Genomic DNA, 26,086 nt, shown 5'->3' on the forward strand with positions numbered 1-26,086 from the left:
GCCAAATAAAGAGTCCAGTTTTGAGCCCCCCCCCAAGAAAGTCCAGTTTATTTAAAACGAGAGAGAAGAGCTTCTCCAGTTGGCATTTGAAAGAAGCGACAGTCCCCGCCAAGGTAGATCTTCAGGAATACGAACGTGATATTAGATAGTCGAGAACAGCTTTTGAACAACAGCTTATATATTTTGTTTTAACACTAAGGAATAACAGATCATTCAGGACAGACTTCACATTCAAATAGGGAAAGAAACTCAACCCCACTGTCAGAGAAATGACTACCTAAAGCATGTCATCTAGCTACACATTATCACTACAGCACCTCCCCTCCCAGACACACATATGATACACACACAGATGACACACATACATGAATGCACACACCCCAGTGTAATACACATGCACACACAAGTCTACATGGTTAGGGGTCAGGGGGGCAGAGGTGGATCTCTTCTCGTTCTTCTTCTCTTGTATCTTTCCTCTTGCTCTCCCTCCTTTTCCAACATGTCCCCCTCTTCCTCCATCATCATCTATCCTTCCTCCTCTTCCTCTGACACTCACATGACACAGCCGGTGAGCCAATGGCGTGTCCTGGATCAGACAAGAGTGTGTGTGTGTTTATTGTGAGTGTCTGTATGCTGATTGTGTTTGTGTTCATTGTGATTGTTGTGATTGTGGGTGTGGTGTGTGTGTGTGTGTATGTGCTGTGTGTGTGTGTGTGTGTGTGTGTGTGTGTGTGTGTGTGTGTGTGTGTGTGTGTGTGTGGATTGATCGTCAGTGTGTTTGTTTCAACTGGTCATGATTGTGTGTGTGTGTGTGTATGTATATGTGTGTGTGTGTGTGTGTGTGTGTGTGTGTGTGTGTGTGTGTGTGTGTGTGTGTGTGTGTGTGTGGATTGATCATCAGTGTGTTTGTTTCAACTGGTCATGATTGTGTGTGTGTGTGTGTGTGTGTGTGTGTGTGTGTGTGTGTGTGTGTGTGTGTGTGTGTGTGTGTGTGTGTGTGTGTGTGTGTGTGTGTGTGTATGGATTGATCGTCAGTGTGTTTGTTTCAACTGGTCATGATTGTGTGTGTGTGTGTGTCCCACTCCTGTGTGTATGTGTGACTTCCTCGATCCAGCCTCGGAACCGGCTGACCCGTGTGTAGAGCGCCGGGGTTGAGGGGTCGCTGCAACCGTAACCCCCGGAGACGATCCCGGTCAACACCCATCGCCCTCCCTCCCCCTGGCATACCAGCCCACCGCCCCAGTTGCCCTGGCAACCGTTGTTCCCGTGGAGACGGCGTGTGTCTGGGGGGCTGCCGGCGCACAGCGTGCCGTGGGAGGAGAAACCATCTCCATAACGCTTCTTACACTGCCATGACGTCAGGAGGGGTACCCAGGACTGGAGCACAGCGTCTGAGGGGGAAGAGGGTATGTACAGTAGGGAGGAATAAGTTACTAACGTCTCAGCACTAAACCATATATCCTAAGAGGTTGTAGTTAAGAGGTAGTGGAAAGTGAGGCATACCTGGGCCGTCCCAGCCAGCGGTAACCGCGGCAATGCAGGACAAGGGGTTCTTTCCCCCCGCAGCATCCGGGGTGGGGAGGCAGGCGGCGTTGGTGTGGGGGTCAAAGGTCAAACAGTGATCCTTGGGGCTGGGCAGCCTCAGCAGGGCCAGGTCATGACCCCCAGGGCCCTGATCTGCTCTGAACTTTCTATGGACCACCACTCGCTCCGGGGTCAGAATTCTGTCAGAACCCCCCACGCGCACCACATACTGAGACGGGCCAATACCAAACCTGGGAGAGGGAGAGATAGCAGGTGTAAGTGTTTGGAAAACGGGGACATAAAATTGGATAAAAGAAATGAAGGCAGAAAAAGAGGATGTGAGCGCTGAAAGCAGAAACAAGGAATGACTAAAAAAAGGAGAGGAGAAAGGAAAAGGAGAGGTCTCACCTGGTGAAGCAGTGAGCGGAGGCCAGGGCCCAGCAGGGAGAGATCAGAGTACCACTACAGATAGGATGGCCATCTTTCCCCTCAGAACCCAACCACACTGACACCTGCCATGGCCACAATGTCCTAGAGGAGAGGGGGAGGGAGAGGAGGGTAGAGTGTCTGTGTGTGGTGTTTGTACGCGTTAACTTGTGTCTTCTCATGAGTCGTGTGATATTCTGTGTATCTACGCTGTACGTAAAGCTTCTCTTACCTGAGTACATTCTCTCCTTCTCCTCCACTCTTCCTCTCGTTCCCTTCCTCCACAATCTTCCTCGCTCCACAGGTGAGCTCACTTGGCCTGGCCTGGCCCTCTGTTGCCCGGGGGGCGTGGTTACAGCTCACCCCTGCATCCTGTCTCCATCTGCAGCCGTCACGGGCCCGGCCCAGAGACGGACACTCCCCCAGGAAGTCCTCCTTCCCGGTACACCTCACCTGGTCCAGGTGGACAGGACCCTTCCCCCGACCGAACCCACCTGCTGCTACCGCATGACCACTGAGGGAGGAGGAGGAGGAGAGGGAGAAAAGGAGAACAGGAAAAGGGGGAAGAGTGGGAGAGTGAAAGACGGAGATAAAGAGAGTTATTGCAAATGCTGTATTGAATGAAGCTACTCTTCAACACAAAGGTCTGTGAACACACACAGACACACTCACCTGTGGCCCAGCTGTCTGCAGACCACAGCAGCGTTCAGATCGTTCCAGCCTGAGTCACAGATACTCCCCCAGTCTCCATGGAGATAGACTTCCACACGACCTTCGTTATGGCTCCCACCCCCAAACAGACGCAACAGAGGACCTGCAACACAAACATACTTGTACAAGCTAATGAAAAGGCCTGATGTTCGCTTGGCCGTATTGCTGTCGGAGTAGGCCTCACCTGTGGCAGGTGCAACAGCCGGCACCTCATTGGTCTCTTCCTCTTTAGGTCCGGCCCTGCATCGCACGCCCACGTCCTCTCCATGGGAACAGTCGCTACGGCCCCAGGTGCCATGGCGACAGTCCAGCAGGGACGACTCCGTCCCCTCACAACGCACATCGTCCAACAGGATGATACCAGAACCCCCGCCGAACGTTATGTCAGTCACCACCTCAGCATGCCCTCTAGAGGTAGAAGATGAAATGACATCAACTTAAAAAGGCATCGATGTGGTGGTTCTTGATGTCTAAACTGTTTACGGTGATGTCATATTACTGAGTCTACATTTAAACAGTGGGGCGGGTTTTCTGGTTACAGGAATCATCAACAAGACTCTTCCCAGTGTAATCCCTCGGGCTGTGGCGGTCATGAAATTTAGTCAAACGGTTATTGTCATGCCCAAGACTGCCGGTGCCGCTAACTAAGCTAGCCATTTCACATCCGTTACACTGGTCTCCCGGTAAATGACCTTTAATTAACATAGACAGTTAAGCGCCTCCGCGCATGATGCAGACCTTTGGAACATTTACATTTTTAAAAGTTGAATAAATCTATTTAATATATAATAAATCCTTTTATTTATTTTATTCAGGTCTAAAGAAACATTATGACATGAAGAAAATGTATTTCAGAGGAACAGAAAAGGAGTTGACCTACTGTGTGTTATCTGGCTATGCCCCCTTGACATAGGCACTGGGACACTGGGCTTGTTCATTTAGCTGACAAGATATGCTTAGAAGTCCCCTGGCATTATTTTATATTATATGATTTTATAGTAAGAAGAATTGAATTGAACTTAACTTAAGAGTGAGCATATGAAGTGTTTACGTTGAGTGTAAAAGAACATTTGAAACAGGTCCTATATGCTCGATTTACAGTTATTTGGTCACTTTAGTTGTGAACGATACAAACCTTAGAACGTGTTAGAAATCAAAACATATATGGGCTGCATGATGTGACTATAGTCTATTCTTGCCCTTTGTGCTGTTTTCTGTGTCCAGTCATGTTTGTACCATGTTTTGTGCTGCTACCATGTTGTGTTGTTGTTGTGTTGTTGTTATGTTGTGTTGCTACCATGCTGTGTTGTCATGTGTTGCTGCCTTGCTATGTTGTTGTCTTAGGTCTCTCTTTATGTAGTGTTGTCTCACTTGTTGTGATGTGTGTTTTTGTCCTATATTTATTTATTTATAAATATTATTTTTAATCCCAGCCCCCGTCCCCACAGGAGGCCTTCTGGTTGGCCGTCATTGTAAATAAGAATTTGTTCTTAACTGACTTTCCTAGTTAAATAAAGATACAATAAATAAAAAATAAAATATTGGGCTCTGTTCCTTGCCCCAGGCTACACACGCTCTTTTGTCATCAAATTATCATATTTTCACTATTCTCAATTTAATCTTGTCTTTACTAATATGTCAAATTTGAATTGATTTTGAATGGCCCATTATCAAATGGGCAGGGGGAAAATAACTTCAACCGTATGCACTGGAATAGCAAATGGAGACCGCTTTCCACACACACACGATCGTAGCGTGTTTTCACAACGAAACACACCCCTCTCTCCGCGCGCTGTAGAAAGGGGTGAAGGAGCATATGGAAACGGACAGTGGTGAGATATTCTGTAGCTAAAAAAGGTGTCAGCCTATTCAATATGAAAATTACTAGGCCACTCAAAATCAAATACAAATTAACTATAATTGTAGGCTCGGCCGTCATGCACAATCAATGAACCAACAGCATGGCCTCGGCCTATATGTTCTCTCCCAGACTCATAGATCGAACGTTTGGAGCACAGCATAACGTAACCTGTCCATCCAGTAGGTATAATAATACAGTCATCACTGAAGGGTGTTTACTAGAATTTGATTAATTTTGAAGATTAGGCTCGACCAACTTTGTACCAAAAGACATTTAGTAAAACGTGTTTTCTGCCGTGTGTAATATGCTGTAGGATATGTATTGTATAACAGCACAATAATTATTTGAATTCAGATTTTGTTTTCGGGCTTGGGTTCCTATATAGGCCTATGGGTATAAACTCTAATATGTTATGGGTGTTTTTCGTATTTGGTATTTTATTTGGATCCCCATTAGCTGTTGCGAAAGCAGCAGCTATTCTTCCTGAAGTCCATTTATCATTAGTCTATTAATCCATGAATCATCGTCTTAGAAAGCACAGTCCATTTCGTTGTGTTAGGTTTTGAAAACGACATCCACACAACCATGTTTTTCCACTCCGTTTCAACCTGTTGTTCTTCAAATTGATCAAATCAAGGTGAGTTTTAAAAGCATGATACTGTTTTGAATAAGTGTTTTATTTGATTTTTTGAAAGCATCTATATTGATGTCAGAGTGGTTAGAGGGATAATAGAGCCCTGAGTACCAGGCTATTAGGACCTGATGGAGGGACAATAGAGCCCTGAGTACCAGGCTATTAGGACCTGATGGATGGACAATAGAGCCCTGAGCATCAGGTCCTAATGGCCTGGTAGAGGGATAATAGAGCCCTGAGTACCAGGCCATTAGGACCTGATGGATGGACAATAGAGCCCTGAGTACCAGGCCACTAGGACATGATGGAGGGACAATAGAGCCCTGAGTACCAGGCCACTAGGACCTGATGGAGGGACAATAGAGCCCAGAGTCCCAGGCCACTAGGACATGATGGAGGGACAATAGAGCCCTGAGTACCAGGCCACTAGGACCTGATGGAGGGATAATAGAGCCCTGAGTACCAGGCCATTAGGACCTGATGGATGGACAATAGAGCCCTGAGTACCAGGCCACTAGGACCTGATGGAGGGACAATAGAGCCCTGAGTACCATGCTATTAGGACCTGATGGAGGGACAATAGAGACCTGAGTACCAGGCTATTAGGACCTGATGGAGTGACAATAGAGCCCTGAGTACCAGGGCATTAGGACCTGATGGAGGGTCAATAGAGCCCTGAGTACCAGGCCATTAGGACCTGATGGAGGGACAATAGAGCCCAGAGTCCCAGGCCACTAGGACATGATGGAGGGACAATAGAGCCCTGAGTACCAGGCCAATAGGACCTGATGGAGGGATAATAGAGCCCTGAGTACCAGGCCAATAGGACCTGATGGAGGGACAATAGAGCCCTGAGTACCAGGCCACTAGGACATGATGGAGGGACAATAGAGCCCTGAGTACCAGGCCACTAGGACCTGATGGAGGGACAATAGAGCCCAGAGTCCCAGGCCACTAGGACATGATGGAGGGACAATAGAGCCCTGAGTACCAGGCCACTAGGACCTGATGGAGGGATAATAGAGCCCTGAGTACCAGGCCAATAGGACCTGATGGAGGGACAATAGAGCCCTGAGTACCAGGCCACTAGGACATGATGGAGGGACAATAGAGCCCTGAGTACCAGGCCACTAGGACCTGATGGAGGGACAATAGAGCCCTGAGTACCAGGCCAATAGGACCTGATGGAGGGATAATAGAGCCCTGAGTACCAGGCCACTAGGACATGATGGAGGGACAATAGAGCCCTGAGTACCAGGACAATAGGACCTGATGGAGGGACAATAGAGCCCTGAGTACCAGGACAATAGGACCTGATGGAGGGATAATAGAGCCCTGAGTACCAGGCCAATAGGACCTGATGGAGGGACAATAGAGCCCTGAGTACCAGGCCAATAGGATCTGATGGAGGGACAATAGAGCCCTGAGTACCAGGCCATTAGGACCTGATGGAGGGATAATAGAGCCCTGAGTACCAGGCCAATAGGACCTGATGGAGGGATAATAGAGACCTGAGTACCAGGCCAATATGACCTGATGGAGGGACAATAGAGCCCTGAGTACCAGGCCGTTAGGATCTGATGATCGTTAGCGAGATGGGGACTACCAACACACGTCAGAGAGTGCATAACTGTCACCTGAAATTTTACTGGGGTCACATGACTCATGATTGCCGGTGCGGCGGTAATATGGTCACCACAACAGCCCATATCATACCTGCAGTGGAAAGTATACACACACACATACCTGTATCCGAGCTGTCGACAGACCACCTGTGTGTGTTGTTGAGTCCAGTGGTCGTCACACACCGTACCCCAGTCCCCAGAGTGGAACACTTCAACACGACCCTCCCACGGACTGTCTCCTCCTACCAACCGCACCACACCGTCTAGAACACACACACACACACACACACACACACGGTAAATCATATGTGTGCACGTTATATCCGTTTTTGGAATGTGTGTGTGTGCGTGGATGAATTATGTGTGTGTACCTGTGTAGGGGCTGCAGGATACCCCAGCGTCTTCCATATGGTCACAGTTGTGTTGTTCCCAGTCTCCATGAAGACACTGGTCCAGGAAGACTTCATTTCCTGTACACCTCACGGCGTCCAATAGGATGGGACCTGAGCTCTGTCCGAAGTGGGCCCACGACCAGGCCTTCGCCACACCCCTAAACACACATGGGTCAAAACAACAATAATGACTCCTCCTCTCCTATTTACTCCTATAGTCTCTCTCTCTCACACACACACACACACACACACACACACACACACACACACACACACACACACACACACACACACACACACACACACACACACACACACACACACTCACCCAAAGCCCAGCTGTCGACAGACCACCTCTGCATCTCTGTCGTCCCATTGGTCATCGCAGACAGAGCCCCACCTACCACTGTGGAACACCTCCACACGCCCCTCAAAGTATTCTTCTCCTCCAACCAATCGTAGAGGAAGACCACTGCCTGGGGGAGGATACAACAGCACAATATGGATGCTGAGTAGGGGCACGAGGTACGCACTGTGTTTCCTTCTCTCTAGCTTCCTACTGACCTTCTGGTGGAGCACACACAACTCCCGCCTCGTTTCCATGGCTACAATCCCCGGTAACAAATGTCCTGCTCTGGCATTGGCTGACGGAGCTCTCATCACCACGGCAACTCAGCCGCTCGTAATGGAAGAGGCCGGAGCCCGAGCCGAACCTGGACTGTTGCAAAGCAGTGCCGATCTCACTGAGGTCACACACACACACACACACACACACACACACACACACACACACACACACACACACACACACACACACACACACACACACACACACACACACACACACAGTCTTACAGTTGAAACGGAAATTCTGCGATGCTACAGTGCCGATCTCAATGAGGAGGCACACACACACAAACATACACACTCCTACAACTCTCTTACCCCAACCCCAGATGTCTGCAGATCACACTGGCATCTCTGTCTGTCCAATGAGAGTCACACACCGCCCCCCACTGGCCATTCAGGTACACCTCCACACGTCCACTTCTTGACGATGTCCCGCCCACCAGCCGAGCTGCACCTAAGAGAGGGTGAGAAGGACAGGTACATCAGCCAATCAATTGTCTGGAAAAAATACAGAGTAGATACTCTGAGGAGCTATAGGAGGACGGGCTCAGTGGAATCACTACACGGCCTCCCTGGCAGTCGCAGTAGGCCCGGCATATAATACTGGATTTGCTTAGTATATTGTCTCTATGTATAAATAAAGTATTTTTGCTATAAACCTACCCTGGTGGCAGTCGCAGTAGGCCCAGCCGATGGCCCCAGAGGTCTGTCTGAAGAAGCACCAGGGGTTGGACTCTCTGTCAGGGTTACGGCAGTAGCTGTGCTCCCCAAGGCCTCGGCCAGGGTACTGCAGCACGTAGTCTGGAAACTCTGCCCACCGCAGGCAGGGGGCGCCAGAGTCCGTCTGAGACACAGAGCCATTATAGAAACCCAGCTCTGTAAAACCCTCCGAACAGGAGAGAGGGGCTGACCAAAGAGAGAGAGAGAGAGAGATGGGACAAGAGAGAGAGAGGATACTGTCATAATTATGACTCCCTCTGAACAAGAGAGACAGTTGGGATGGGAGGTTTATAGCAAGAGAGGATATGGAGAGGAGATATGGAGAGGAGATAAGGAGAGGAGATATGGAGAGGCGATAAGTAGAGGAGATATGGAGAGGAGATATGGAGAGGAGATATGGAGAGGAGATATGGAGAGGCGATATGGAGAGGCGATAAGTAGAGGAGATATGGAGAGGAGATATGGAGAGGAGATATGGAGAGGCGATATGGAGAGGAGGCATGGAAAGAGAGACCTAGAAAGAGAGAGAGAGTCAGAGAGAGAGAGGCAGGGAGAGAGAGGGAGAGAGAGAGAGAGAGTCAGAGAGTCAGAGAGAGAGAGAGAGAGAGAGGGGCAGAGAGAGAGAGAGAGAGGCTGAGAGAGAGAGTCAGAGCGAGAGAGAGGCAGGGAGAGAGAGTCAGAGAGAGAGAGAGAGAGGCATGGAAAGAGAGGCCTAGAACTGGAGCTGTGCAGTTTCTAGGCCTCTCTTTCCATGCCTCTCTCTCTCTCTGACTCTCCCTCTCTCTCTCGCTCTCTCTCTCTCTCTCTCTCTCCCTGCCTCTCTCTCTCTCTGACTCTCTCTCTCTCTCGGCCCCTCTCTCTCTCTCCCTCTCTCCCTGCCTCTCTCTCTCTGACTCTGACTCTCTCTCTCCGCCTCTCTCTCTCGGCCCCTCTCTCTCGGCCCCTCTCTCGGCCCCTCTCTCTCTCTCGGCCGAGATATAGAGAGACAGAGAGGCAGAGAAAGAGAGACAGAGATAGAGGACCAAGAGAGAGAGGCTGAGAGAGAGAAAGGGAGAGAGAGAGGCAGAGAGAAAGAGAGAGGGGCAGAGAGAGAGAGGCAAAGAGAGAGGGAGAGCAAGACAGAGAGCGAGAGTGAGTCAGACAGAGGCCGAGATAGAGGCCCGAGAGAGAGAGGCTGAGAGAGAGAGAATGAGAGATAGAGAGAGCAAGACAAGAGAGCGAAAGCGAGTCAGACAGAGGTCGAGATAGAGGCAAAGGCCGAGAGAGGTCCAAGAGGGAGGCCCGAGAGAGCGAGAGGCCAAAGAGGGAGGCCCGAGAGAGAGAGTGGATAGGCCGAGAGAGAGAGGGGGCCGAGAGAGAGGCCGAGAGAGATTCAGAGAGAGAGGCAGGGAGAGAGAGGGAGAGAGCGAGAGAGAGAGAGAGAGAGAGAGAGAGAGTGGCCGAGAGAGAGAGAGAGGCCGAGAGAGAGAGTCAGGGAGAGAGAGAGAGAGAGTCAGAGAGAGAGAGAGAGAGAGAGAGGCATGGAAAGGAGGCCTAGAAAGAGAGACTCCCCCCCCAGATGTGACCCAAATAACTACTGTGGGATATGCGTCATCAACAGCAACCTTGGGAAAATCCTCTGCATTATCATTAACAGCAGACTGGTACATTTCCTCAGTGAAAACAAAGTACTTTTTACCAAATTACCGTACGACAGACCCCGTATTCAGCCTGCACACCCTAATTGAAAAACAAAACAAAAAAAACAAAGGCACAGTCTTCTCATGCTTTGTTGATTTCAAAAAAAGCTTGACTCAATTTGACATGAGGGTCTGCTAGGCAAATGGAAAACCGTGTTAGGGGAAATCTCAGTAAGACAAAAATAATAGTTTTCCAAAAATGTACAGTCACCAGGACCCCAAATACAAATTCCATCTAGACACTGTTGCCCTACAGCACACAAACAACTATACACACCTCGGCCTAAACATCAGCGCCACAGGTAACTTCCACAAAGCTGTGAACGATCTGAGAGACAAGGCAAAAAGGGCCTTCAACGTCATCAAAAGGAACATTTGACATACCAATTAAGATCTGGCAAAAAGTACTTGAATCAGTCATAGAGCCCATTGCCTTTTATGGTTGTGAGGTCTGGGGTCCGCTCACCAACCAAGAATTCATAAAATGGGACAAACACCAAATTGAGACTCTGTATGCAGAATTCACCATGTACAAAATCCAGAAAATAAGTGTTCAATTCTACAACCACCTAAATAAAGGAAGTGACTCCCAAACCTTCCATAACAAAGCCATCACCTACAGAGAGATGAACCTGGAGAAGAGTCCCCTAAGCAAGCTGGTCCTGGGGCTCTGTTCACAAACCCAAACAGACCCCACAGAGCCCCAGGACAGCAACATAATTAAACCCAACCAAATCATGAGAAAAGTCAAAGATAATTACTTGACACATTGGAAAGACTTAACAAAAAAACAGAGCAAACTTGAATGCTATTTGGCCCTAAACAGAGAGCACAGTGGCAGAATACCTGACCACTGTGACTGACCCAAAATTAAGGAAAGCTTTGACTATGTACAAACTCAGTGAGCATAGCCTTGCTATTGAGAAAGGCAGACCTGGCTCTCAAGAGAAGACAGCTATGTTCACACTGCCCACAAAATGAGGTGGAAACTGAGCTGCACTTCCTAACCTCCTGTCAAATGTATCACAGCAGCAAAATGCCATCACAGCAGCAAAATGTGTGACCTGTTGCCACAAGAAAAGGGCAACCAGTGAAGAACAAACACCATTGTAAATACAACCCATATTTATGTTTATTTATTTTCCCTTTTGTACTTTAACCATTTGTACATCGTTACAACACTGTATATAGACATAATGTGACATTTGAAATGTCTTTACTGTTTTGGAACTTCTGTGAGTGTAATGTTTACTGTCCATTTTTACTGTTTATTTCACTTTTGTTTATGATCTATTTCACTTGCTTTGGCAATGTTAACATGTGTTTCCCATGTAAATAACGCCCTTGTATTGAGAGAGAGAGAAAGAGGGGGGTAGAGAGTGAGAGTGAGAGAGATGCAGAGAGAGGCAGAGAGAGAGGGGGTAGAGAGCGAGAGAGCGAGAGATGCAGAGAGAGGCAGAGAGAGAGGGGGTAGAGAGCGAGAGAGAGAGATGCAGAGAGAGGCAGAGAGAGAGAGGGGGTAGAGAGCGAGAGAGAGATGCAGAGAGAGGCAGAGAGAGGGGGTAGAGAGCGAGAGAGAGAGATGCAAGAGAGGCTGAGAGAGAGGGGGTAGAGAGCGAGAGTGAGAGAGATGCAGAGAGAGGCAGAGAGAGAGGGGGTAGAGAGCGAGAGAGAGAGAGATGCAGAGAGAGGCAGAGAGAGAGGTGGTAGAGAGCGAGAGTGAGAGAGATGCAGAGAGAGGCAGAGAGAGAGGGGGTAGAGAGCGAGAGAGAGATGCAGAGAGAGGCAGAGAGAGGGGGTAGAGAGCGAGAGTGAGAGAGATGCAGAGAGAGGCAGAGAGAGAGGGGGTAGACAGCGAGAGAGAGAGAGATGCAGAGAGAGGCAGAGAGAGAGGGGGTAGAGAGCGAGAGTGAGAGAGATGCAGAGAGAGGCAGAGAGAAAGGGGGTAGAGAGTGAGAGAGAGAGAGATGCAGAGAGAGGCAGAGAGAGGGGGTAGAGAGCGAGAGTGAGAGAGATACAGAGAGAGGCAGAGAGAGGGGGGTAGAGAGCGAGAGAGAGAGAGATGCAGAGAGAGGCAGAGAGAGAGGGGGGTAGAGAGCGAGAGTGAGAGATGCAGAGAGAGGCAGAGAGAGGGGGGTAGAGAGCGAGAGTGAGAGAGATGCAGAGAGAGGCAGAGAGAGAGGGGTAGAGAGCGAGAATGAGAGAGAGCTGAATGCAGAGAGAGGCAGAGAGAGAGGGGGTAGAGAGCGAGAGTGAGAGAGATGCAGAGAGAGGCAGAGAGATAGGGGGTAGAGAGCGAGAGAGAGAGAGCTGCAGAGAGGCAGAGAGAGAGGGGGTAGAGAGCGAGAGTGAGAGAGATGCAGAGAGAGGCAGAGAGATAGGGGGTAGAGAGCGAGAGTGAGAGAGATGCAGAGAGAGGCAGAGAGAGAGGGGGTAGAGAGCGAGAGTGAGAGAGATGCAGAGAGAGGCAGAGAGAGAGGGGGTAGAGAGCGAGAGAGAGAGAGATGCAGAGAGAGGCAGAGAGAGGCAGAGAGAGGCAGAGAGAGAGGGGGTAGAGAGCGAGAGAGAGAGAGATGTAGCACACGTTCCATAGAGTAGCAGAATCAGACTCTATTGTCACTGAGCTGAATCTGACTACAGAGTTCATGCAGCACACACATGCAGGCTGACACACTTACACGTGCACACGCACACACACACACACACCCTGTGATTAATGGCCAGGACAGAGAGAGGAGCTGCAATAGTTATCTCTCACAAAAACACAGCTTGGCTTTCCTTGAACATCATCTAACTATGCCAAACACACACACAGTCTTTCCCAGAGGCTGTACCCCTCATACCCCATTCCAATCTGGAAGAGGAAGATAGAGGAAGAGAGTGAAAAAGGAAGAGAGAAAGAGAGAGGGGAGTCAAAGGAAAAGCAGCCTAGCCCCGGACTAAAGAGCCCCGGACTAAAGAGCCCCGGACTAAAGAGCTCCGGACTAAAGAGTTCCGGACTAAAGAGTCAAGGAATAAAAAAAAAATTGAATAAAAAGCCATTGAATAAAGAGCCCAGGAATAGACAGACGTGGAATAAACAGCCCTGGAATAGACAGACGTGGAATAAACATCCCTGGAATAGACAGACGTGGAATAAACATCCCTGGAATAGACAGACGTGGAATAAACATCCCTGGAATAGACAGACGTGGAATAAACATCCCTGGAATAGACAGACGTGGAATAGACAGACGTGGAATAAACAGCCCTGGAATAGACAGACGTGGAATAGACAGACGTGGAATAGACAGACGTGGAATAAACAGCCCTGGAATAGACAGACGTGGAATAGACATCCCTGGAATAGACAGACGTGGAATAAACAGCCCTGGAATAGACAGACGTGGAATAAACATCCCTGGAATAGACAGACGTGGAATAAACATCCCTGGAATAGACAGACGTGGAATAAACATCCCTGGAATAGACAGACGTGGAATAGACATCCCTGGAATAGACAGACGTGGAATAAACAGCCCTGGAATAGACAGACGTGGAATAGACAGACATGAAATAAACATCCCTGGAATAGACAGACGTGGAATAAACATCCCTGGAATAGACAGACGTGGAATAAACATCCCTGGAATAGACAGACGTGGAATAAACATCCCTGGAATAGACAGACATGGAATAAACAGCCCAGGAATAGACAGACGTGAAATAAACAGCCCTGGAATAGACAGACGTGGAATAAACAGCCCTGGAATAGACAGACGTGGAATAAACAGCCCTGGAATAGACAGACGTGGAATAAACAGCCCAGGAATAGACAGACGTGGAATAAACAGCCCTGGAATAGACAGACGTGGAATAAACAGCCCTGGAATAGACAGACGTGGAATAAACAGCCCTGGAATAGACAGATGTGGACTCTCCATTGAAAGTGATTCTTAGTCCAAGACTAGGCTTCATCTGTATCCAGGAAAACGGCCTGTTATGTTAGAAGCTAAACCATAATCTTGTCAGTAACAGATTCTGTTTTATTTTTCGGACTGTATTCCACATAACGTCAATGGCTTATTAAAGCAATTGACACGTTAACCTTGGTTACTGAGAATCTGACAGAGCCGGTTGCAGGCATAAGCGACATAAGCGGTTGCTTAAGGGGTCTAGACAATCTATACAAACGGAGCCGGCGGAGACCCATCACTCTCTACGTAGTTCTATGTACGTTTGTGCGGCTGAATTTTTGGAACGCGATGCCAACAGACCTCCGTCAGCTCCGTTTGCGTAGACTGTCTAGAAAACTCAGTCGGGTTCTCAACTTACTATGGCAAAATGACTAGAATTTTAGGAAATGTGTTATATTGTGTTGCAATTGCAGTTTTCTCTTCGCCCCATGGGAAAATGTGTAGAATTGCAGGAAATGTTTCTTTCCACTGTAAAATTTGCCAGGAGTTTGCCCCGCCCCCAAACAAATGTCACGTAAGGGCCCCCAGAATGCTAGAACCTGAACCCTCAGCAGAGACTTCAGACAGGCATATGAAATATCAACGCTGTCCCTTTAAGAGCAAAGCTATGCAAAGCGCATATAAGGAGTTGAGTCACTTTGCAGAAGTGAAAGTTAAATATAGACGAGGAAACTGCACACCGAAACAACCATTATCCTGTTCCTCAGAAAGATAACATTGCAGCTTAAGAGTCTACCTTTGTCTAGGAATTAAAGGAAAACAAGATTTTTAGGTGAGTAAGAGAAATAGAGACAGAAGGAGATGGGAAAACCTTGACAGCAGGATTGCAACTAACATTCAGGATACCGAGGTCACTGAGAGTGAGAGAAAACCCCCCCACCAGTTTACGGTCTAAATGCTGACTCATTCCAGGAAGTATTTTATAGTTATTTTATTGTGTTCCAGAAATGGCGTCCTCTAGCCGTGTCCTGTCTGAAGAGCAGTTCCAGTGCTCTATCTGTCTGGATGTGTTCACTGAGCCTGTCTCCACTCCATGTGGACACAACTTCTGCAACGTCTGTATCAGCGGATACTGGGATACAACTGACCGTTGCCAGTGTCCAATGTGTAAGAGGACATTCTACACAAGACCAGAACTCAATATCAACACAGCATTCAGAGATGTTGTAGATCATTTTAAGATGATCAGAATCAGAGACACAGACGAAATCAGAGACACAGACGAGTCCCCTGCCGAGGCTGGGGAAGTGTCCTGTGACGTCTGCACTGGGACAAGGCTCAAGGCCCTGAAGTCCTGCCTGGAGTGTCTGACCTCTTTCTGTGAGACTCACCTGCAGCCTCATCAGAGAGTCACCGGCCTGAAAAGGCACAAGCTAATAGACCCCATTGACAACCTGGAAGACAGGATGTGTAAGAAGCATGACAGACTGCTGAAGCTGTTCTGTAGGACCGACCAGACGTGTGTGTGTCAGTTCTGCATTGAGACTGACCACAAGACTCACCACGCCGTCCCACTAGAGGAAGAGTGTGGAGAGAGGAAGGTTCAGCTGGGGAAGACGGGGCGACAGATATGGCAGATGATCCAGGAGCGACTAGAGAAGGTTCAGGAGGTCAAACACTTAGTAGAGCTCAACAAGAGAGACGCAGAGAGAGAAATAGCGGACAGCCTGCAGGTCTTCAGTGATCTGATGGATTCCATTCAGAGAAGCCAGGCTGAGTTCATTGAGGTGGTTGAGGAGAAGCAGAAAGCAGCAGAGAATCGTGCTGATGGGCTCATTAAACAGCTGGAGCAGGAAATTACTGAGCTACAGAGGAGAAGCACTGAGCTGGAGCAGCACTCACACACTGAGGACCACCTCCTCCTCCTCCAGACCTTCCCATCCCTGTGTACCCCGAAACACACAAAGGACTGGTCTGAGGTCAGTGTTCACATTGATATGTGTTTGGGGCGACTGAGGAGAGCTGTGTCGGAGCTGGAGCAGACACTTCAGGAGGAACTAGAGAGAGCGGTGAAGAGGTTGTGTGATGTTGAGCTGAAGACAATTCAGCAGTGGTCAGCGCATGTGACCCTCGACCCTGATACAGCACATCCATTCCTCATCTTGTCTAGGGACCGGAAACAAGTGAGATATGGAGGCACGAGGCAGAAACTCCCTGACAACGCAAAGACATTCTATAACCCAGAGAGGTTTTTGAATCACCTCTCTGTCCTGGGAAAAGAGAGTTTCTCCTCGGGGAGATTCTACTATGAGGTGCAGGTGAAGGGAAAAGCTGAGTGGCTGTTAGGAGTGGCCAGGGAGTCCATCAACAGGACAGCTGACATAAATATGAGTCCTTTCAATGGCCTCTGGACTGTGTATATGAGGGGTGAGGATATCTATGAGGCCTACACCTCTCCCCATGTCCCTCTCTCCCTGAGAGAGAAGCCCCAGAAAGTAGGGGTGTTTGTGGACTATGAGGGGGGTTTGGTCTCCTTCTACAATGTGGAGGCCAGGGCTCATATCTACTCTTTCATTGGCTGTACCTTCACTGAGAAACTCTATCCATACTTCAACACCTGTGATAATGAACTTGGTCCAAACGTAGCCCCATTCGTCATCTGTCCTGTCAATCACACAGACTGAATGCAATGTTGTACTTTAGCACATGATATTATCTGAAATTAGTATGGACATGTAATCCTATGCCGCAATGATATCTGAAGTAATATGGTGTTATGTACAGTTGAAGTCGGAAGTTTACATACACCTTAGCCAAATACATTTAAACTCAGTTTTTCACAATTCCTGACATATAATCCAAGTAAAAATTATCTTTCTTAGGTCAGGTAGGATCACCACTTTATTTTAAGAATGTGAAATGTCAGATTAATAGTAGAGAGAATGATTTATTTCAGCTTTTATTTATTTCATCACATTCCCAGTGGGTCAGAAGTTTACATACACTCAATTATTATTTGGTAGCTTTGCCTTTAAATTGTTGACCTTGGGTCAAACATTTCAGGTAGCCTTCCACAAGCTTCACACAATAAGTTGGGTGAATTTTGGCACATTCCTCCTGACAGAGCTGGTGTAACTGAGTCAGGTTTGTAGACCTCCTTGCTCGCACATGCTTTTTCAGTTCTGCCCAAACATTTTCTATAGGATTGAGGTCAGGGCTTTGTGATGGCCACTCCAATACCTTGACTTTGTTGTCCTTAAGCCATTTTGACACAACTTTGGAAGTATGCTTGTCCATTTGGAAGACCCATTTGCGACCAAGCTTTAACTTTCTGACTGATGTCTTGAGATGTAGCTTCAATATCTCCAAATAATTTTCCTTCCTAATGAAGCCATCGATTGTGAAGTGCACCAATCCTTCCAGCAGCAAAGCACGCCCACAACATGATACTGCCATCCCCATTTTTCACGGTTGGGATAGTGTTCTTCGGCTTGCAAGCATCCCCCTTTTTCCTCCAAAAATAACGATGGTCATTATGGCCAAACAGTTCTATTTTTGTTTCATCAGACCAGAGGACATTTCTCCAAAAAGTATGATCTTTGTCCCCATGTGCAGTTGCAAACCGTAGTCTAGCTTTTTCATGGCGGTGTTGGAGCAGTGGCTTCTTCCTTGCTGAGCAGCCTTTCAGGTTATGTCGATATATGACTCGTTTTACTGTGGATATAGATACTTCTGTACCTGTTTCCTCCAGCATCTTCACAATGTCTTTTGCTGTTGTTCTGGGATTGATTTGCACTTTTCGCACCAAAGTACGTTAATCTCTAGGAGACAGAACGCGTCTCCTACCTGAGCGGTATGACGGCTGCGTGGTCCCATGGTGTTTATACTTACATACTATTGTTTGTACAGATGAATGTGGCACCTTCAGGCGTTTGGAAATTGCTCCCAAGGATGAACCAGACTTGTGGAGGTCTACAATTTTCTTCTGAGCTCTTGGCTGATTTCTTTTGATGTCAAGCAAAGAGGCACAAAGTTTGAAGGTAGGCCTTGAAATACATCCACAGGTACACCTCCAATTGACTCAAATTATGTAAATTAGCCTATCAGAAGCTTCTAAAGCCATGACATAATTTTCTGAAATTTTCCAAGCTGTTTAAAGGCACAGTCAAATTGGTGTATGTAAACTTCTGACCCACTGGAATTGTGATACAGTGAAATATAAGTGAAATAATCTGTCTGTAAACAATTGTTGGAAACATTACTTGTGTCATGTACAAAGTAGATGTCCTAACCGACTCACCAACACTATAGTTTGTTAACAAGAAATTTGTGGAGTGGTTGAAAAACAAGTTTTAATGACTCCAACCTAAGTGTATGTAAACTTCCGACTTCAACTGTATATAGTCTATAGGTAAATGTGTATGTACTGGGTTGAAATATTACTATATAACTATAAATGTGGAGGCCAGGTCTTATATCTACTATTTTACTGGCTACACCTTCACTGAGAGACTTTATCCGTACTTCAATCCCTGTGATAATTACGACGGTACAATGATAGCGCCATTGGAAGGATCTGTGGTTCAAAACGTTGATCCGGCTAGGTGAAAAATCATTGACGTGCCCTTGAGCAAGGCACTTATTAACCTTAGTTGCTCTGGATAAGAGCATCTGCTAAATGACTAAAAACGTTGACTCTCTAGCCTGCTATACACACCATCTCTTATCCCCCAGTCCCTCTGCTTGGAACTGACTCCTCTTCTTTCCTGTGTCCTTCCATCTACATCTCTCCCTGCAGCACTGATAAGAGAATTGCATTATATTCTGTAGGCCTAATAAATGTTTCGATTTTGTCAAGATTCCATAATGCCTATTTGAATTTAATTGGAATAATAACTTGATCATTGCATCATGAATCAGTTTGTAAACGCCAAGCGCCAATCACCGCATGCAGACACACATACCAACATCGATCACTAGGACGACAATACTGCGTTGCTACGACAACCACACTCTCCTCCATCGCTATGGGAACCATCCTCATTCTCTCAGCTCCCATAATCCATTTCACATTCTCAATGAGCATTTGACACGGTTCACAAGCACACACAGAGAGTTGAGACTATATGGGGGGTTGTCTGTGCTCTAACACACAGAGAGTTGAGACTATATGGGGGTGGGGGTGTCTGTGCTCTAACACACAGAGAGTTGAGACTATATGGGGGGGGGGTTGTCTGTGCTCTATCACACAGAGAGTTGAGACTATATGGGGGGGGGGTTGCCTGTGCTCTAACACACAGAGAGTTGAGACCATATGGGGGGAGGGGTTGTCTGTGCTCTAACACACAGAGAGTTGAGACCATATGGGGGGGGGTTGTCTGTGCTCTAACACACAGAGAGTTGAGACCATATGGGGGGGTTGGTGTGTATCTGTGCTCTAACACAGAGAGTTGAGACCATATGGGGGGGTTGGTGTGTATCTGTGCTCTAACACACAGAGAGTTGAGACCATATGGGGGGGTTGGTGTGTATCTGTGCTCTAACACACAGAGAGTTGAGACCATATGGGGGGGTTGGTGTGTATCTGTGCTCTAACACACAGAGAGTTGAGACCATATGGGGAGGTTGGTGTGTATCTGTGCTCTAACACAGAGAGTTGAGACCATATGGGGGGGTTGGTGTGTATCTGTGCTCTAACATGCATGCATGCGGTGCACACACACACATGAGATACTCATGTTTACACCATCAGCTACACACACCATAGTAAAGCATACTGATGTACTGTACGCTAATCAAACTAAGGAGGGCCTTTTGCATCATCATATCCCAGACATATCCTCACGCATATTTCACCCAATCCGAACCATCAGAACTCTTGGCCAGTTAGAGACTCTGCTGTCTTTATATATATATAGAAATATATGATTTATGATTTAGACCAGGATGAGGGAGGAAAATGTTGTTGTGTGTTTACATGCGGTGTGTTTTGATGTTGGTTGAATGGGATTTGTTGTGTGTTGTAAATAAATTATAAAAATTAAAGACTTGTGTGTGTGCATACAGTATGTGTGCTTTGTGGATTTTGACACTTGGAGTGAGACCAGAAATGATGAATCAGCTGGCCTTTGCAGTGAGCGAGAGAACCCCACCCCCATCACAACCACCAGCCACAAAGAGAAAGAAGGAATAAAGATGGATGAAATGGGAGGAGGGGAAAAAGAGTCTAGAAGGACATGAGTGAGTAGGAAGGGAGACTATATGAGTAGGGGAAGAAGGGGTGGGACATTTTATGGAGCACAAAGAAATGGGGAGAGGGAAAGGGGAGGGAATAGGAGAGGGAAAGGGGAGGAAATAAGAGAGGGAAAGGGGAGGGAATAGGAGAGGGAAAGGGGAAGGGGAATATGAGAGGGGGAGGGGAATAGGAGTGGGAAAGAGGAGGGGAATATGAGAGGGGGAGGAGAATAGGAGTGGGAAAGGGGAGGGTATAGGAGGGAAAGGGAGGAAATAAGAGAGGGAAAGGAAAGGGGAGGGGAATAGGAGAGGGGGAGGGGAATAGGAGAGGGGGAGGGGAATAGGAGAGGGGAAGGGGAATAGGAGAGGGAAAGGGGGAGGGGAATAGGACAGGGAAAGTGGGAGGGGAATATGAGAGGAAAAGGGGGAGGGGAATAGGAGAGGGAAAGGGGGAGGGGAATAGGAGAGGGAAAGGGGGAGGGGAATAGGAGAGGGGAGGGGGATGGGAATAGGAGAGGGAAAGGGGAATAGGAGAGGGAAAGGGGAATAGGAGAGGGAAAGGGGGAATAGGAGAGGGAAAGGGGAATAGGAGAGGGAAAGGGGAAGGGGTATAGGAGAGGGAAAGGGGGAGGGGAATAGGAGAGGGGGAGAGGAGAATAGGAGTGGGAAAGGGGAGGGTATAGGAGGGAAAGGGAGGAAATAAGAGAGGGAAAGGAAAGGGGGAGGGGAATAGGAGAGGGGAGGGGAATAGGAGAGGGGAAGGGGAATAGGAGAGGGAAAGGGGGAGGGGAATAGGACAGGGAAAGTGGGAGGGGAATATGAGAGGAAAGGGGGAGGGGAATAGGAGAGGGAAAGGGGAGGGGAATAGGAGAGGGAAAGGGGAGGGGAATAGGAGAGGGAGGGGGGATGGGAATAGGAGAGGGAAAGGGGAATAGGAGAGGGAAAGGGGAATAGGAGAGGGAAAGGGGAATAGGAGAGGGAACGGGGAATAGGAGAGGGAAAGGGGAATAGGAGAGGGAAAGGGGAAGGGGTATAGGAGAGGGAAAGGGGGAGGGGAATAGGAGAGGGGAATATCAGAGGGGAGGGGGAGAGGAATAGGAGAGGGAAAGGGGAATAGGAGAGTGAAAGGGGAATATGAGAGGGAAAGGGGAAGGGGTATAGGAGAGGGAAGGGGGGAGGGGAATAGGAGGGGGGAATAGGAGAGGGAAGGGGGAGGGGAATAGGAGGGAGGATTAGGAGAGTGAAAGGGGAGGGGAATAGGAGAGGGAAAGGGGGAGGGGAATAGGAGAGGGAAGGGGGAGGGGAATAGGAGGGGGATTAGGAGAGTGAAAGGGGGAGGGAATAGGAGAGGGAAAGGGGAGGGAATAGGAGAGTGAAAGGGGGAGGGGAATAGGAGAGGGAAAGGGGGAGGGGGGAAAGGGGAATAGGAGGGGGAATAGGAGAGTGAAAGGGGGAGGGGAATAGGAGAGGGGAAAGGGGGAGGGGAATAGGAGAGGGAAAGGGGGAGGGGAATAGGAGAGGGAAGGGGAGGGGAATAGGAGGGGGATTAGGAGAGTGAAAGGGGGAGGGGAATAGGAGAGGGGGGAAAGGGGGAGGGGGGGAATAGGAGAGTGAAAGGGGGAGGGGAATAGGAGAGGGAAAGGGGGAGGGGAATAGGAGAGGGAATAGGAGAGTGAAAGGGGGAGGGGAATAGGAGAGGGAAAGGGGGAGGGGAATAGGAGAGGGAAAGGGGAAGGGGTATAGGAGAGGGAAAGGGGGAGGGGAATATGAGAGGGAAAGGGGAGGGAATAGGAGAGGGAAAGGGGGAAGGGAGAGGGAAAGGGGAGAATAGGAAGAAGAGAAAAGAAGGGATTATTAGCCTACCTGCGTTTTGCACCTCGTTTAAATAACTGTCATCAGCTATCACCTGAGAGGAGAGGAACACAGACATTGTTTCAGATTCACATGACGTCAGACAACCTACTGTCAACATTTCACATCATATCTGTTACAGCACAAATAAATACTATCAATAGAGGGGAAATTGGGTTTTCCACCAATAAAAGACAAACGTCAAAAAAGTAACCAAAGTGGTTTGTTGAACCCCGCTCGCATGATGAATGACCTTGTCTAAGAGGCTTTAGCTCAGTGGGCTTGTCTTGTGATGTGCAGACGATGCAGGTGAAATTCCATCCTGTCACACGCACAAACACTTCAGACACACAGGCATGCAGAATACAGAGACCTGGGTCATGAAGAAGCAAGTATGAGACCGTTTCAGATAGTATCTGACAGAATGCTGTGTAGTACAGCCTCTCATAGTCACACAAACCAGGTCAGAGAGAGAGGAGAGACAAGAAGAGGAGAGGAAACTGGATAAAAGAGGACTCAGATAACATCTATGAACATTTCATCCTCTTCACCTTGACTTCGACAGTTCATTTCCACTCAAGGAAGTTAGAATGCAAGCAGGAATGCAAGCAGGAATGCAGGCAGGCAGGCACACACACGCACGCACACACACACACACACGCACGCACACACACACACACACACACACACACACACACACACACACACACACACACACACACACACACACACACACACACACACACACACACACACACACACACACACACACACACACACACACACACACACGAGTGTCACATCCCTGTGATATTGCCCAGGCTAATCATATTACACAGTGAACAGGGGTTTCTGATGAAAACCTAACATGCTGATGATATCTCCACTCATATCAATCTCACAGTTATCATACTGTTACAGCAGCGTATCAGATGTTACCACAGCTGAGACCAAACCAACACATCTGGACAGAGAGAGGCTCGATCTGTTCCAATATTCACACTAACATACCACTTAGAATGAATCAGTGTACTGGGCATGCATTCTAAATGGTAAAATTGTGTTGGTATTGGAACCGATGGCCTCAAATCTGTACACCACGGTGTCTGCATAGCCGCACACAGGGACAGGGTTACAGAACAGGGACAGACACACACAGATATCCACCACAAGACAGTCAGCAGAGCCAGCTAAGCTAAAGCCTAAGCAATAGCTCTGGGAGCTAACACAAGTCTACATGTCTCAGGCAAGGTTTCTCTTCACATGATTCACCAAACCAGTTCTGTGTCATTAACACCACACTGGCTTCCCCCCTGACCCCTGACCCTCCCACAACCAGTCTTAGCCTACACACACCTCAACAGACAGAAGTTACTATTTGTAGCAGGTTAGGAGAACTTAAGCAGCAGGCTAGGAGAATTAGGTCAAGATTAGGAAAATGATTAGGTTTAGCTAAAATACTCTACTAACCTACTATGAAAAGTCACTTCAATCCATAGCTGTAAACCATCTAGCCACAGCCCACCTCACCTTACCTCGCCCCTCCAATCTCCTTAACTAAAAGATGCTTGTTGAGGGATCCATGAGACAGTAATATAGTGCCAACTCGGGATTATCTGCTTGAAAGGATAACTTCGAATACGGAGCAACAGTTGTAGGCCTATTGAGAAATTATTCACTCGTAAGCCTATAGGCAATAGGGCTACATTGTGTCTCAATACAACATAATGCATATTGCAGATACAGATGGTGCTGATGTTCTGCTGGAGGGCTGGGTGATTGAATTGCTGCGACAACGGGAAACAGCGCGTGGTGCAACTGTACATCTACGCGCCACCAGGGGAAAACAGGCACGGGCTGGTTCCTATGACACCCCGCCATGAGGGAACCGTGTGTGTGTGTGTGTGTGTGTGTGTGTGTGTGTGTGTGTGTGTGTGTGTGTGTGTGTGTGTGTGTGTGCGCGCGCGCGCTTTATCCGCTCAATTAGACAAAGACATAAAACAGACTCTTGTGTGCAAACACTGACGCGGAACAATAATGTATATTATTGATGCCTGCCTGATAATAAAGGCGATCTAATGCGTGCACCTACATTCAAACGGCTTCGTCCAGCACAATTAGTCTCTCTCTACCTCATTGTGGTACCTATAGGCTAAAACGAAGTATTGTTGAATGAAATGATAATTAAAAAACGCAACAAAACGTAAATAATGTTCCATTATAATGAAGTATGTGATTCCAACCATTATAAAAACGTAGCCTATAGCACCTAGCCTAATGACCGTTATGTCGGCGCACCTTCAAAAAGAAAAGGGACACTGTTGTTTTATTTGACCGTATTTCTCAAGGTTAATTTAATTTAGATCAAATCTGTTTTGCAAGATATACTTTTTCCAAGATATTCGCAAGAGTAAACATAGTCTACGTACGGGATATTAAAGTGTGAGGAAAAAAAGGTCTCACCTTGAAAAGGAACGCAATTATAGCACATAGGGGCCACTAAATTGGCTACTGATCGTAGTAGCTTACCTCTGAAAGCACTTGGAGCCAGAGGCAGTTGAGGCCGATCAGAAGCATCATTTTCCGGGTGTTTGGATCCATTCTGGCCGCTGTGTCAGTGTCACAGCCTGGTAAAGAAATGGCACACCTCTCCCATCTCTGTCACAAACTGACCGCGAGGTGGATCGCTATTCACCACCGCGCACGGACTCGAAAGAGGATGCCAATAGAGCGCGCGAAGGTCTAGGCCTGGTAAACTGGTTTTATGAATGATACGACAGAAACATCTCCCGTTTCAACCAAAACCTCTCCTTTTGTCTTCTCTCTCTCTGATGATGTGAGGTGTCGGAATAAAACACACACCCCTTCGAGTGAACAGAAACACACACCCACACCACCTCCGCGCCTTGAGTGGAGGAGGCGACGAGCACCGCTTTCGGTTGAGATCTAATTGTTCCGTGAGCTGATCCTGATCTAATTGCCACATCACATGTGGCAACTCTCAAACTGACAAGTTAACCACACCATGGGGATACGGCGCCTATTGCTGCTTCTCATATACCTGGACCCCCCTGAGCGTTCTCTGCCCCGCCACCGGAGGCAAGAAGGTGAAGCACAAGGCGATTGAAGCCAACGTCGCCGCGGCGATTCCCACCACTTCCCCGCAGGACAACACTCGACCGAGGACCACGAGACGTACCTGGGCCACGGACACCATACGTGGCTTGGTTACTGCATAACGTCAGCGGACAATATGAAAAAGCGTTCGAGTGTCTCAACACATCTCACCCCTACTGCTGTGGGGTCCATTACTACTGGTACTGCTGTCAGTTCAAAGCAAGACTAGACTACCATCAGGACAGCCTTTTGACCCGAGTATTAACCAGACGAACACTGCGTTGCACATCACTTTTGCAATTCTGGCGTAAAAAAAAATGTTTTTTGGTAGGAGTTTCGGCTAAAGTTGCCTATGATGAAGCCACAGAGCGCCCTCCGGAAATTAATATCAATAGATATGCCATAGAGCATATATATTCGTAGAATGAATCAATTAATTAATAGGATGTCCAATTACAAAAGCATATTTTGACCATTTGTTAATTGTGTAAATAATCCTCTAAGAAAACCAATGGTCCATCCTTTGTAGGATGGCCAAAATGAAGGTGACTAAATCAAGGGTATTTAATCAGGGGTCCGCGGGCACCTAGGGGTCTACAGAGGTTCTGCAGGGGATCTGTATATTATTTTATTTTTAAAGTGGATTTTTTTATTATTTCAATGTTTTTATGAATATCGCTAGTGTCCTGTCACAAATAACTTTGATATTCCTGTTTATTTAAATCACTGAACTAAAATAAATACATTTTATTTGGTCTTTCATGCTACATCAGAGGTCATACACAT

General features: G+C 47.7%; 2 protein-coding genes and 1 pseudogene across 2 annotated transcripts; 2 read left to right on the forward strand and 1 right to left on the reverse strand.

Moving 5' to 3' along the window:
* Positions 1 to 714: 714 nt before the first annotated feature.
* On the reverse strand, positions 715 to 25,340 carry LOC135505172 (neurotrypsin-like). The gene is made up of 14 exons (XM_064924318.1): positions 24,713 to 25,340; positions 22,196 to 22,238; positions 8,467 to 8,709; positions 8,119 to 8,257; positions 7,738 to 7,916; positions 7,502 to 7,649; positions 7,153 to 7,331; positions 6,903 to 7,044; positions 2,846 to 3,069; positions 2,623 to 2,764; positions 2,183 to 2,464; positions 1,933 to 2,055; positions 1,504 to 1,775; positions 715 to 1,391 (listed from the first exon to the last, which is right to left on the reverse strand). The coding sequence occupies exons 1-14, from the start codon at positions 24,782 to 24,784 to the stop codon at positions 1,054 to 1,056; spliced, it is 2,526 nt and encodes an 841-aa protein (XP_064780390.1). The 5' UTR covers positions 24,785 to 25,340; the 3' UTR covers positions 715 to 1,053.
* On the forward strand, positions 14,788 to 19,255 carry LOC135505171 (E3 ubiquitin-protein ligase TRIM21-like). Its single transcript, XM_064924317.1, has 2 exons — positions 14,788 to 14,930; positions 15,104 to 19,255. Exon 2 carries the CDS (start codon positions 15,106 to 15,108, stop codon positions 16,780 to 16,782), a length of 1,677 nt encoding a protein of 558 aa, XP_064780389.1. The 5' UTR covers positions 14,788 to 14,930; positions 15,104 to 15,105; the 3' UTR covers positions 16,783 to 19,255.
* LOC135505173 (protein shisa-6-like) lies at positions 25,087 to 25,745 on the forward strand (annotated as a pseudogene).
* The last annotated feature ends 341 nt before the right edge of the window (positions 25,746 to 26,086 follow it).

This window comes from Oncorhynchus masou, chromosome 18 (assembly GCF_036934945.1).
Source record: "Oncorhynchus masou masou isolate Uvic2021 chromosome 18, UVic_Omas_1.1, whole genome shotgun sequence".
Lineage (NCBI taxonomy): Eukaryota > Metazoa > Chordata > Actinopteri > Salmoniformes > Salmonidae > Oncorhynchus > Oncorhynchus masou.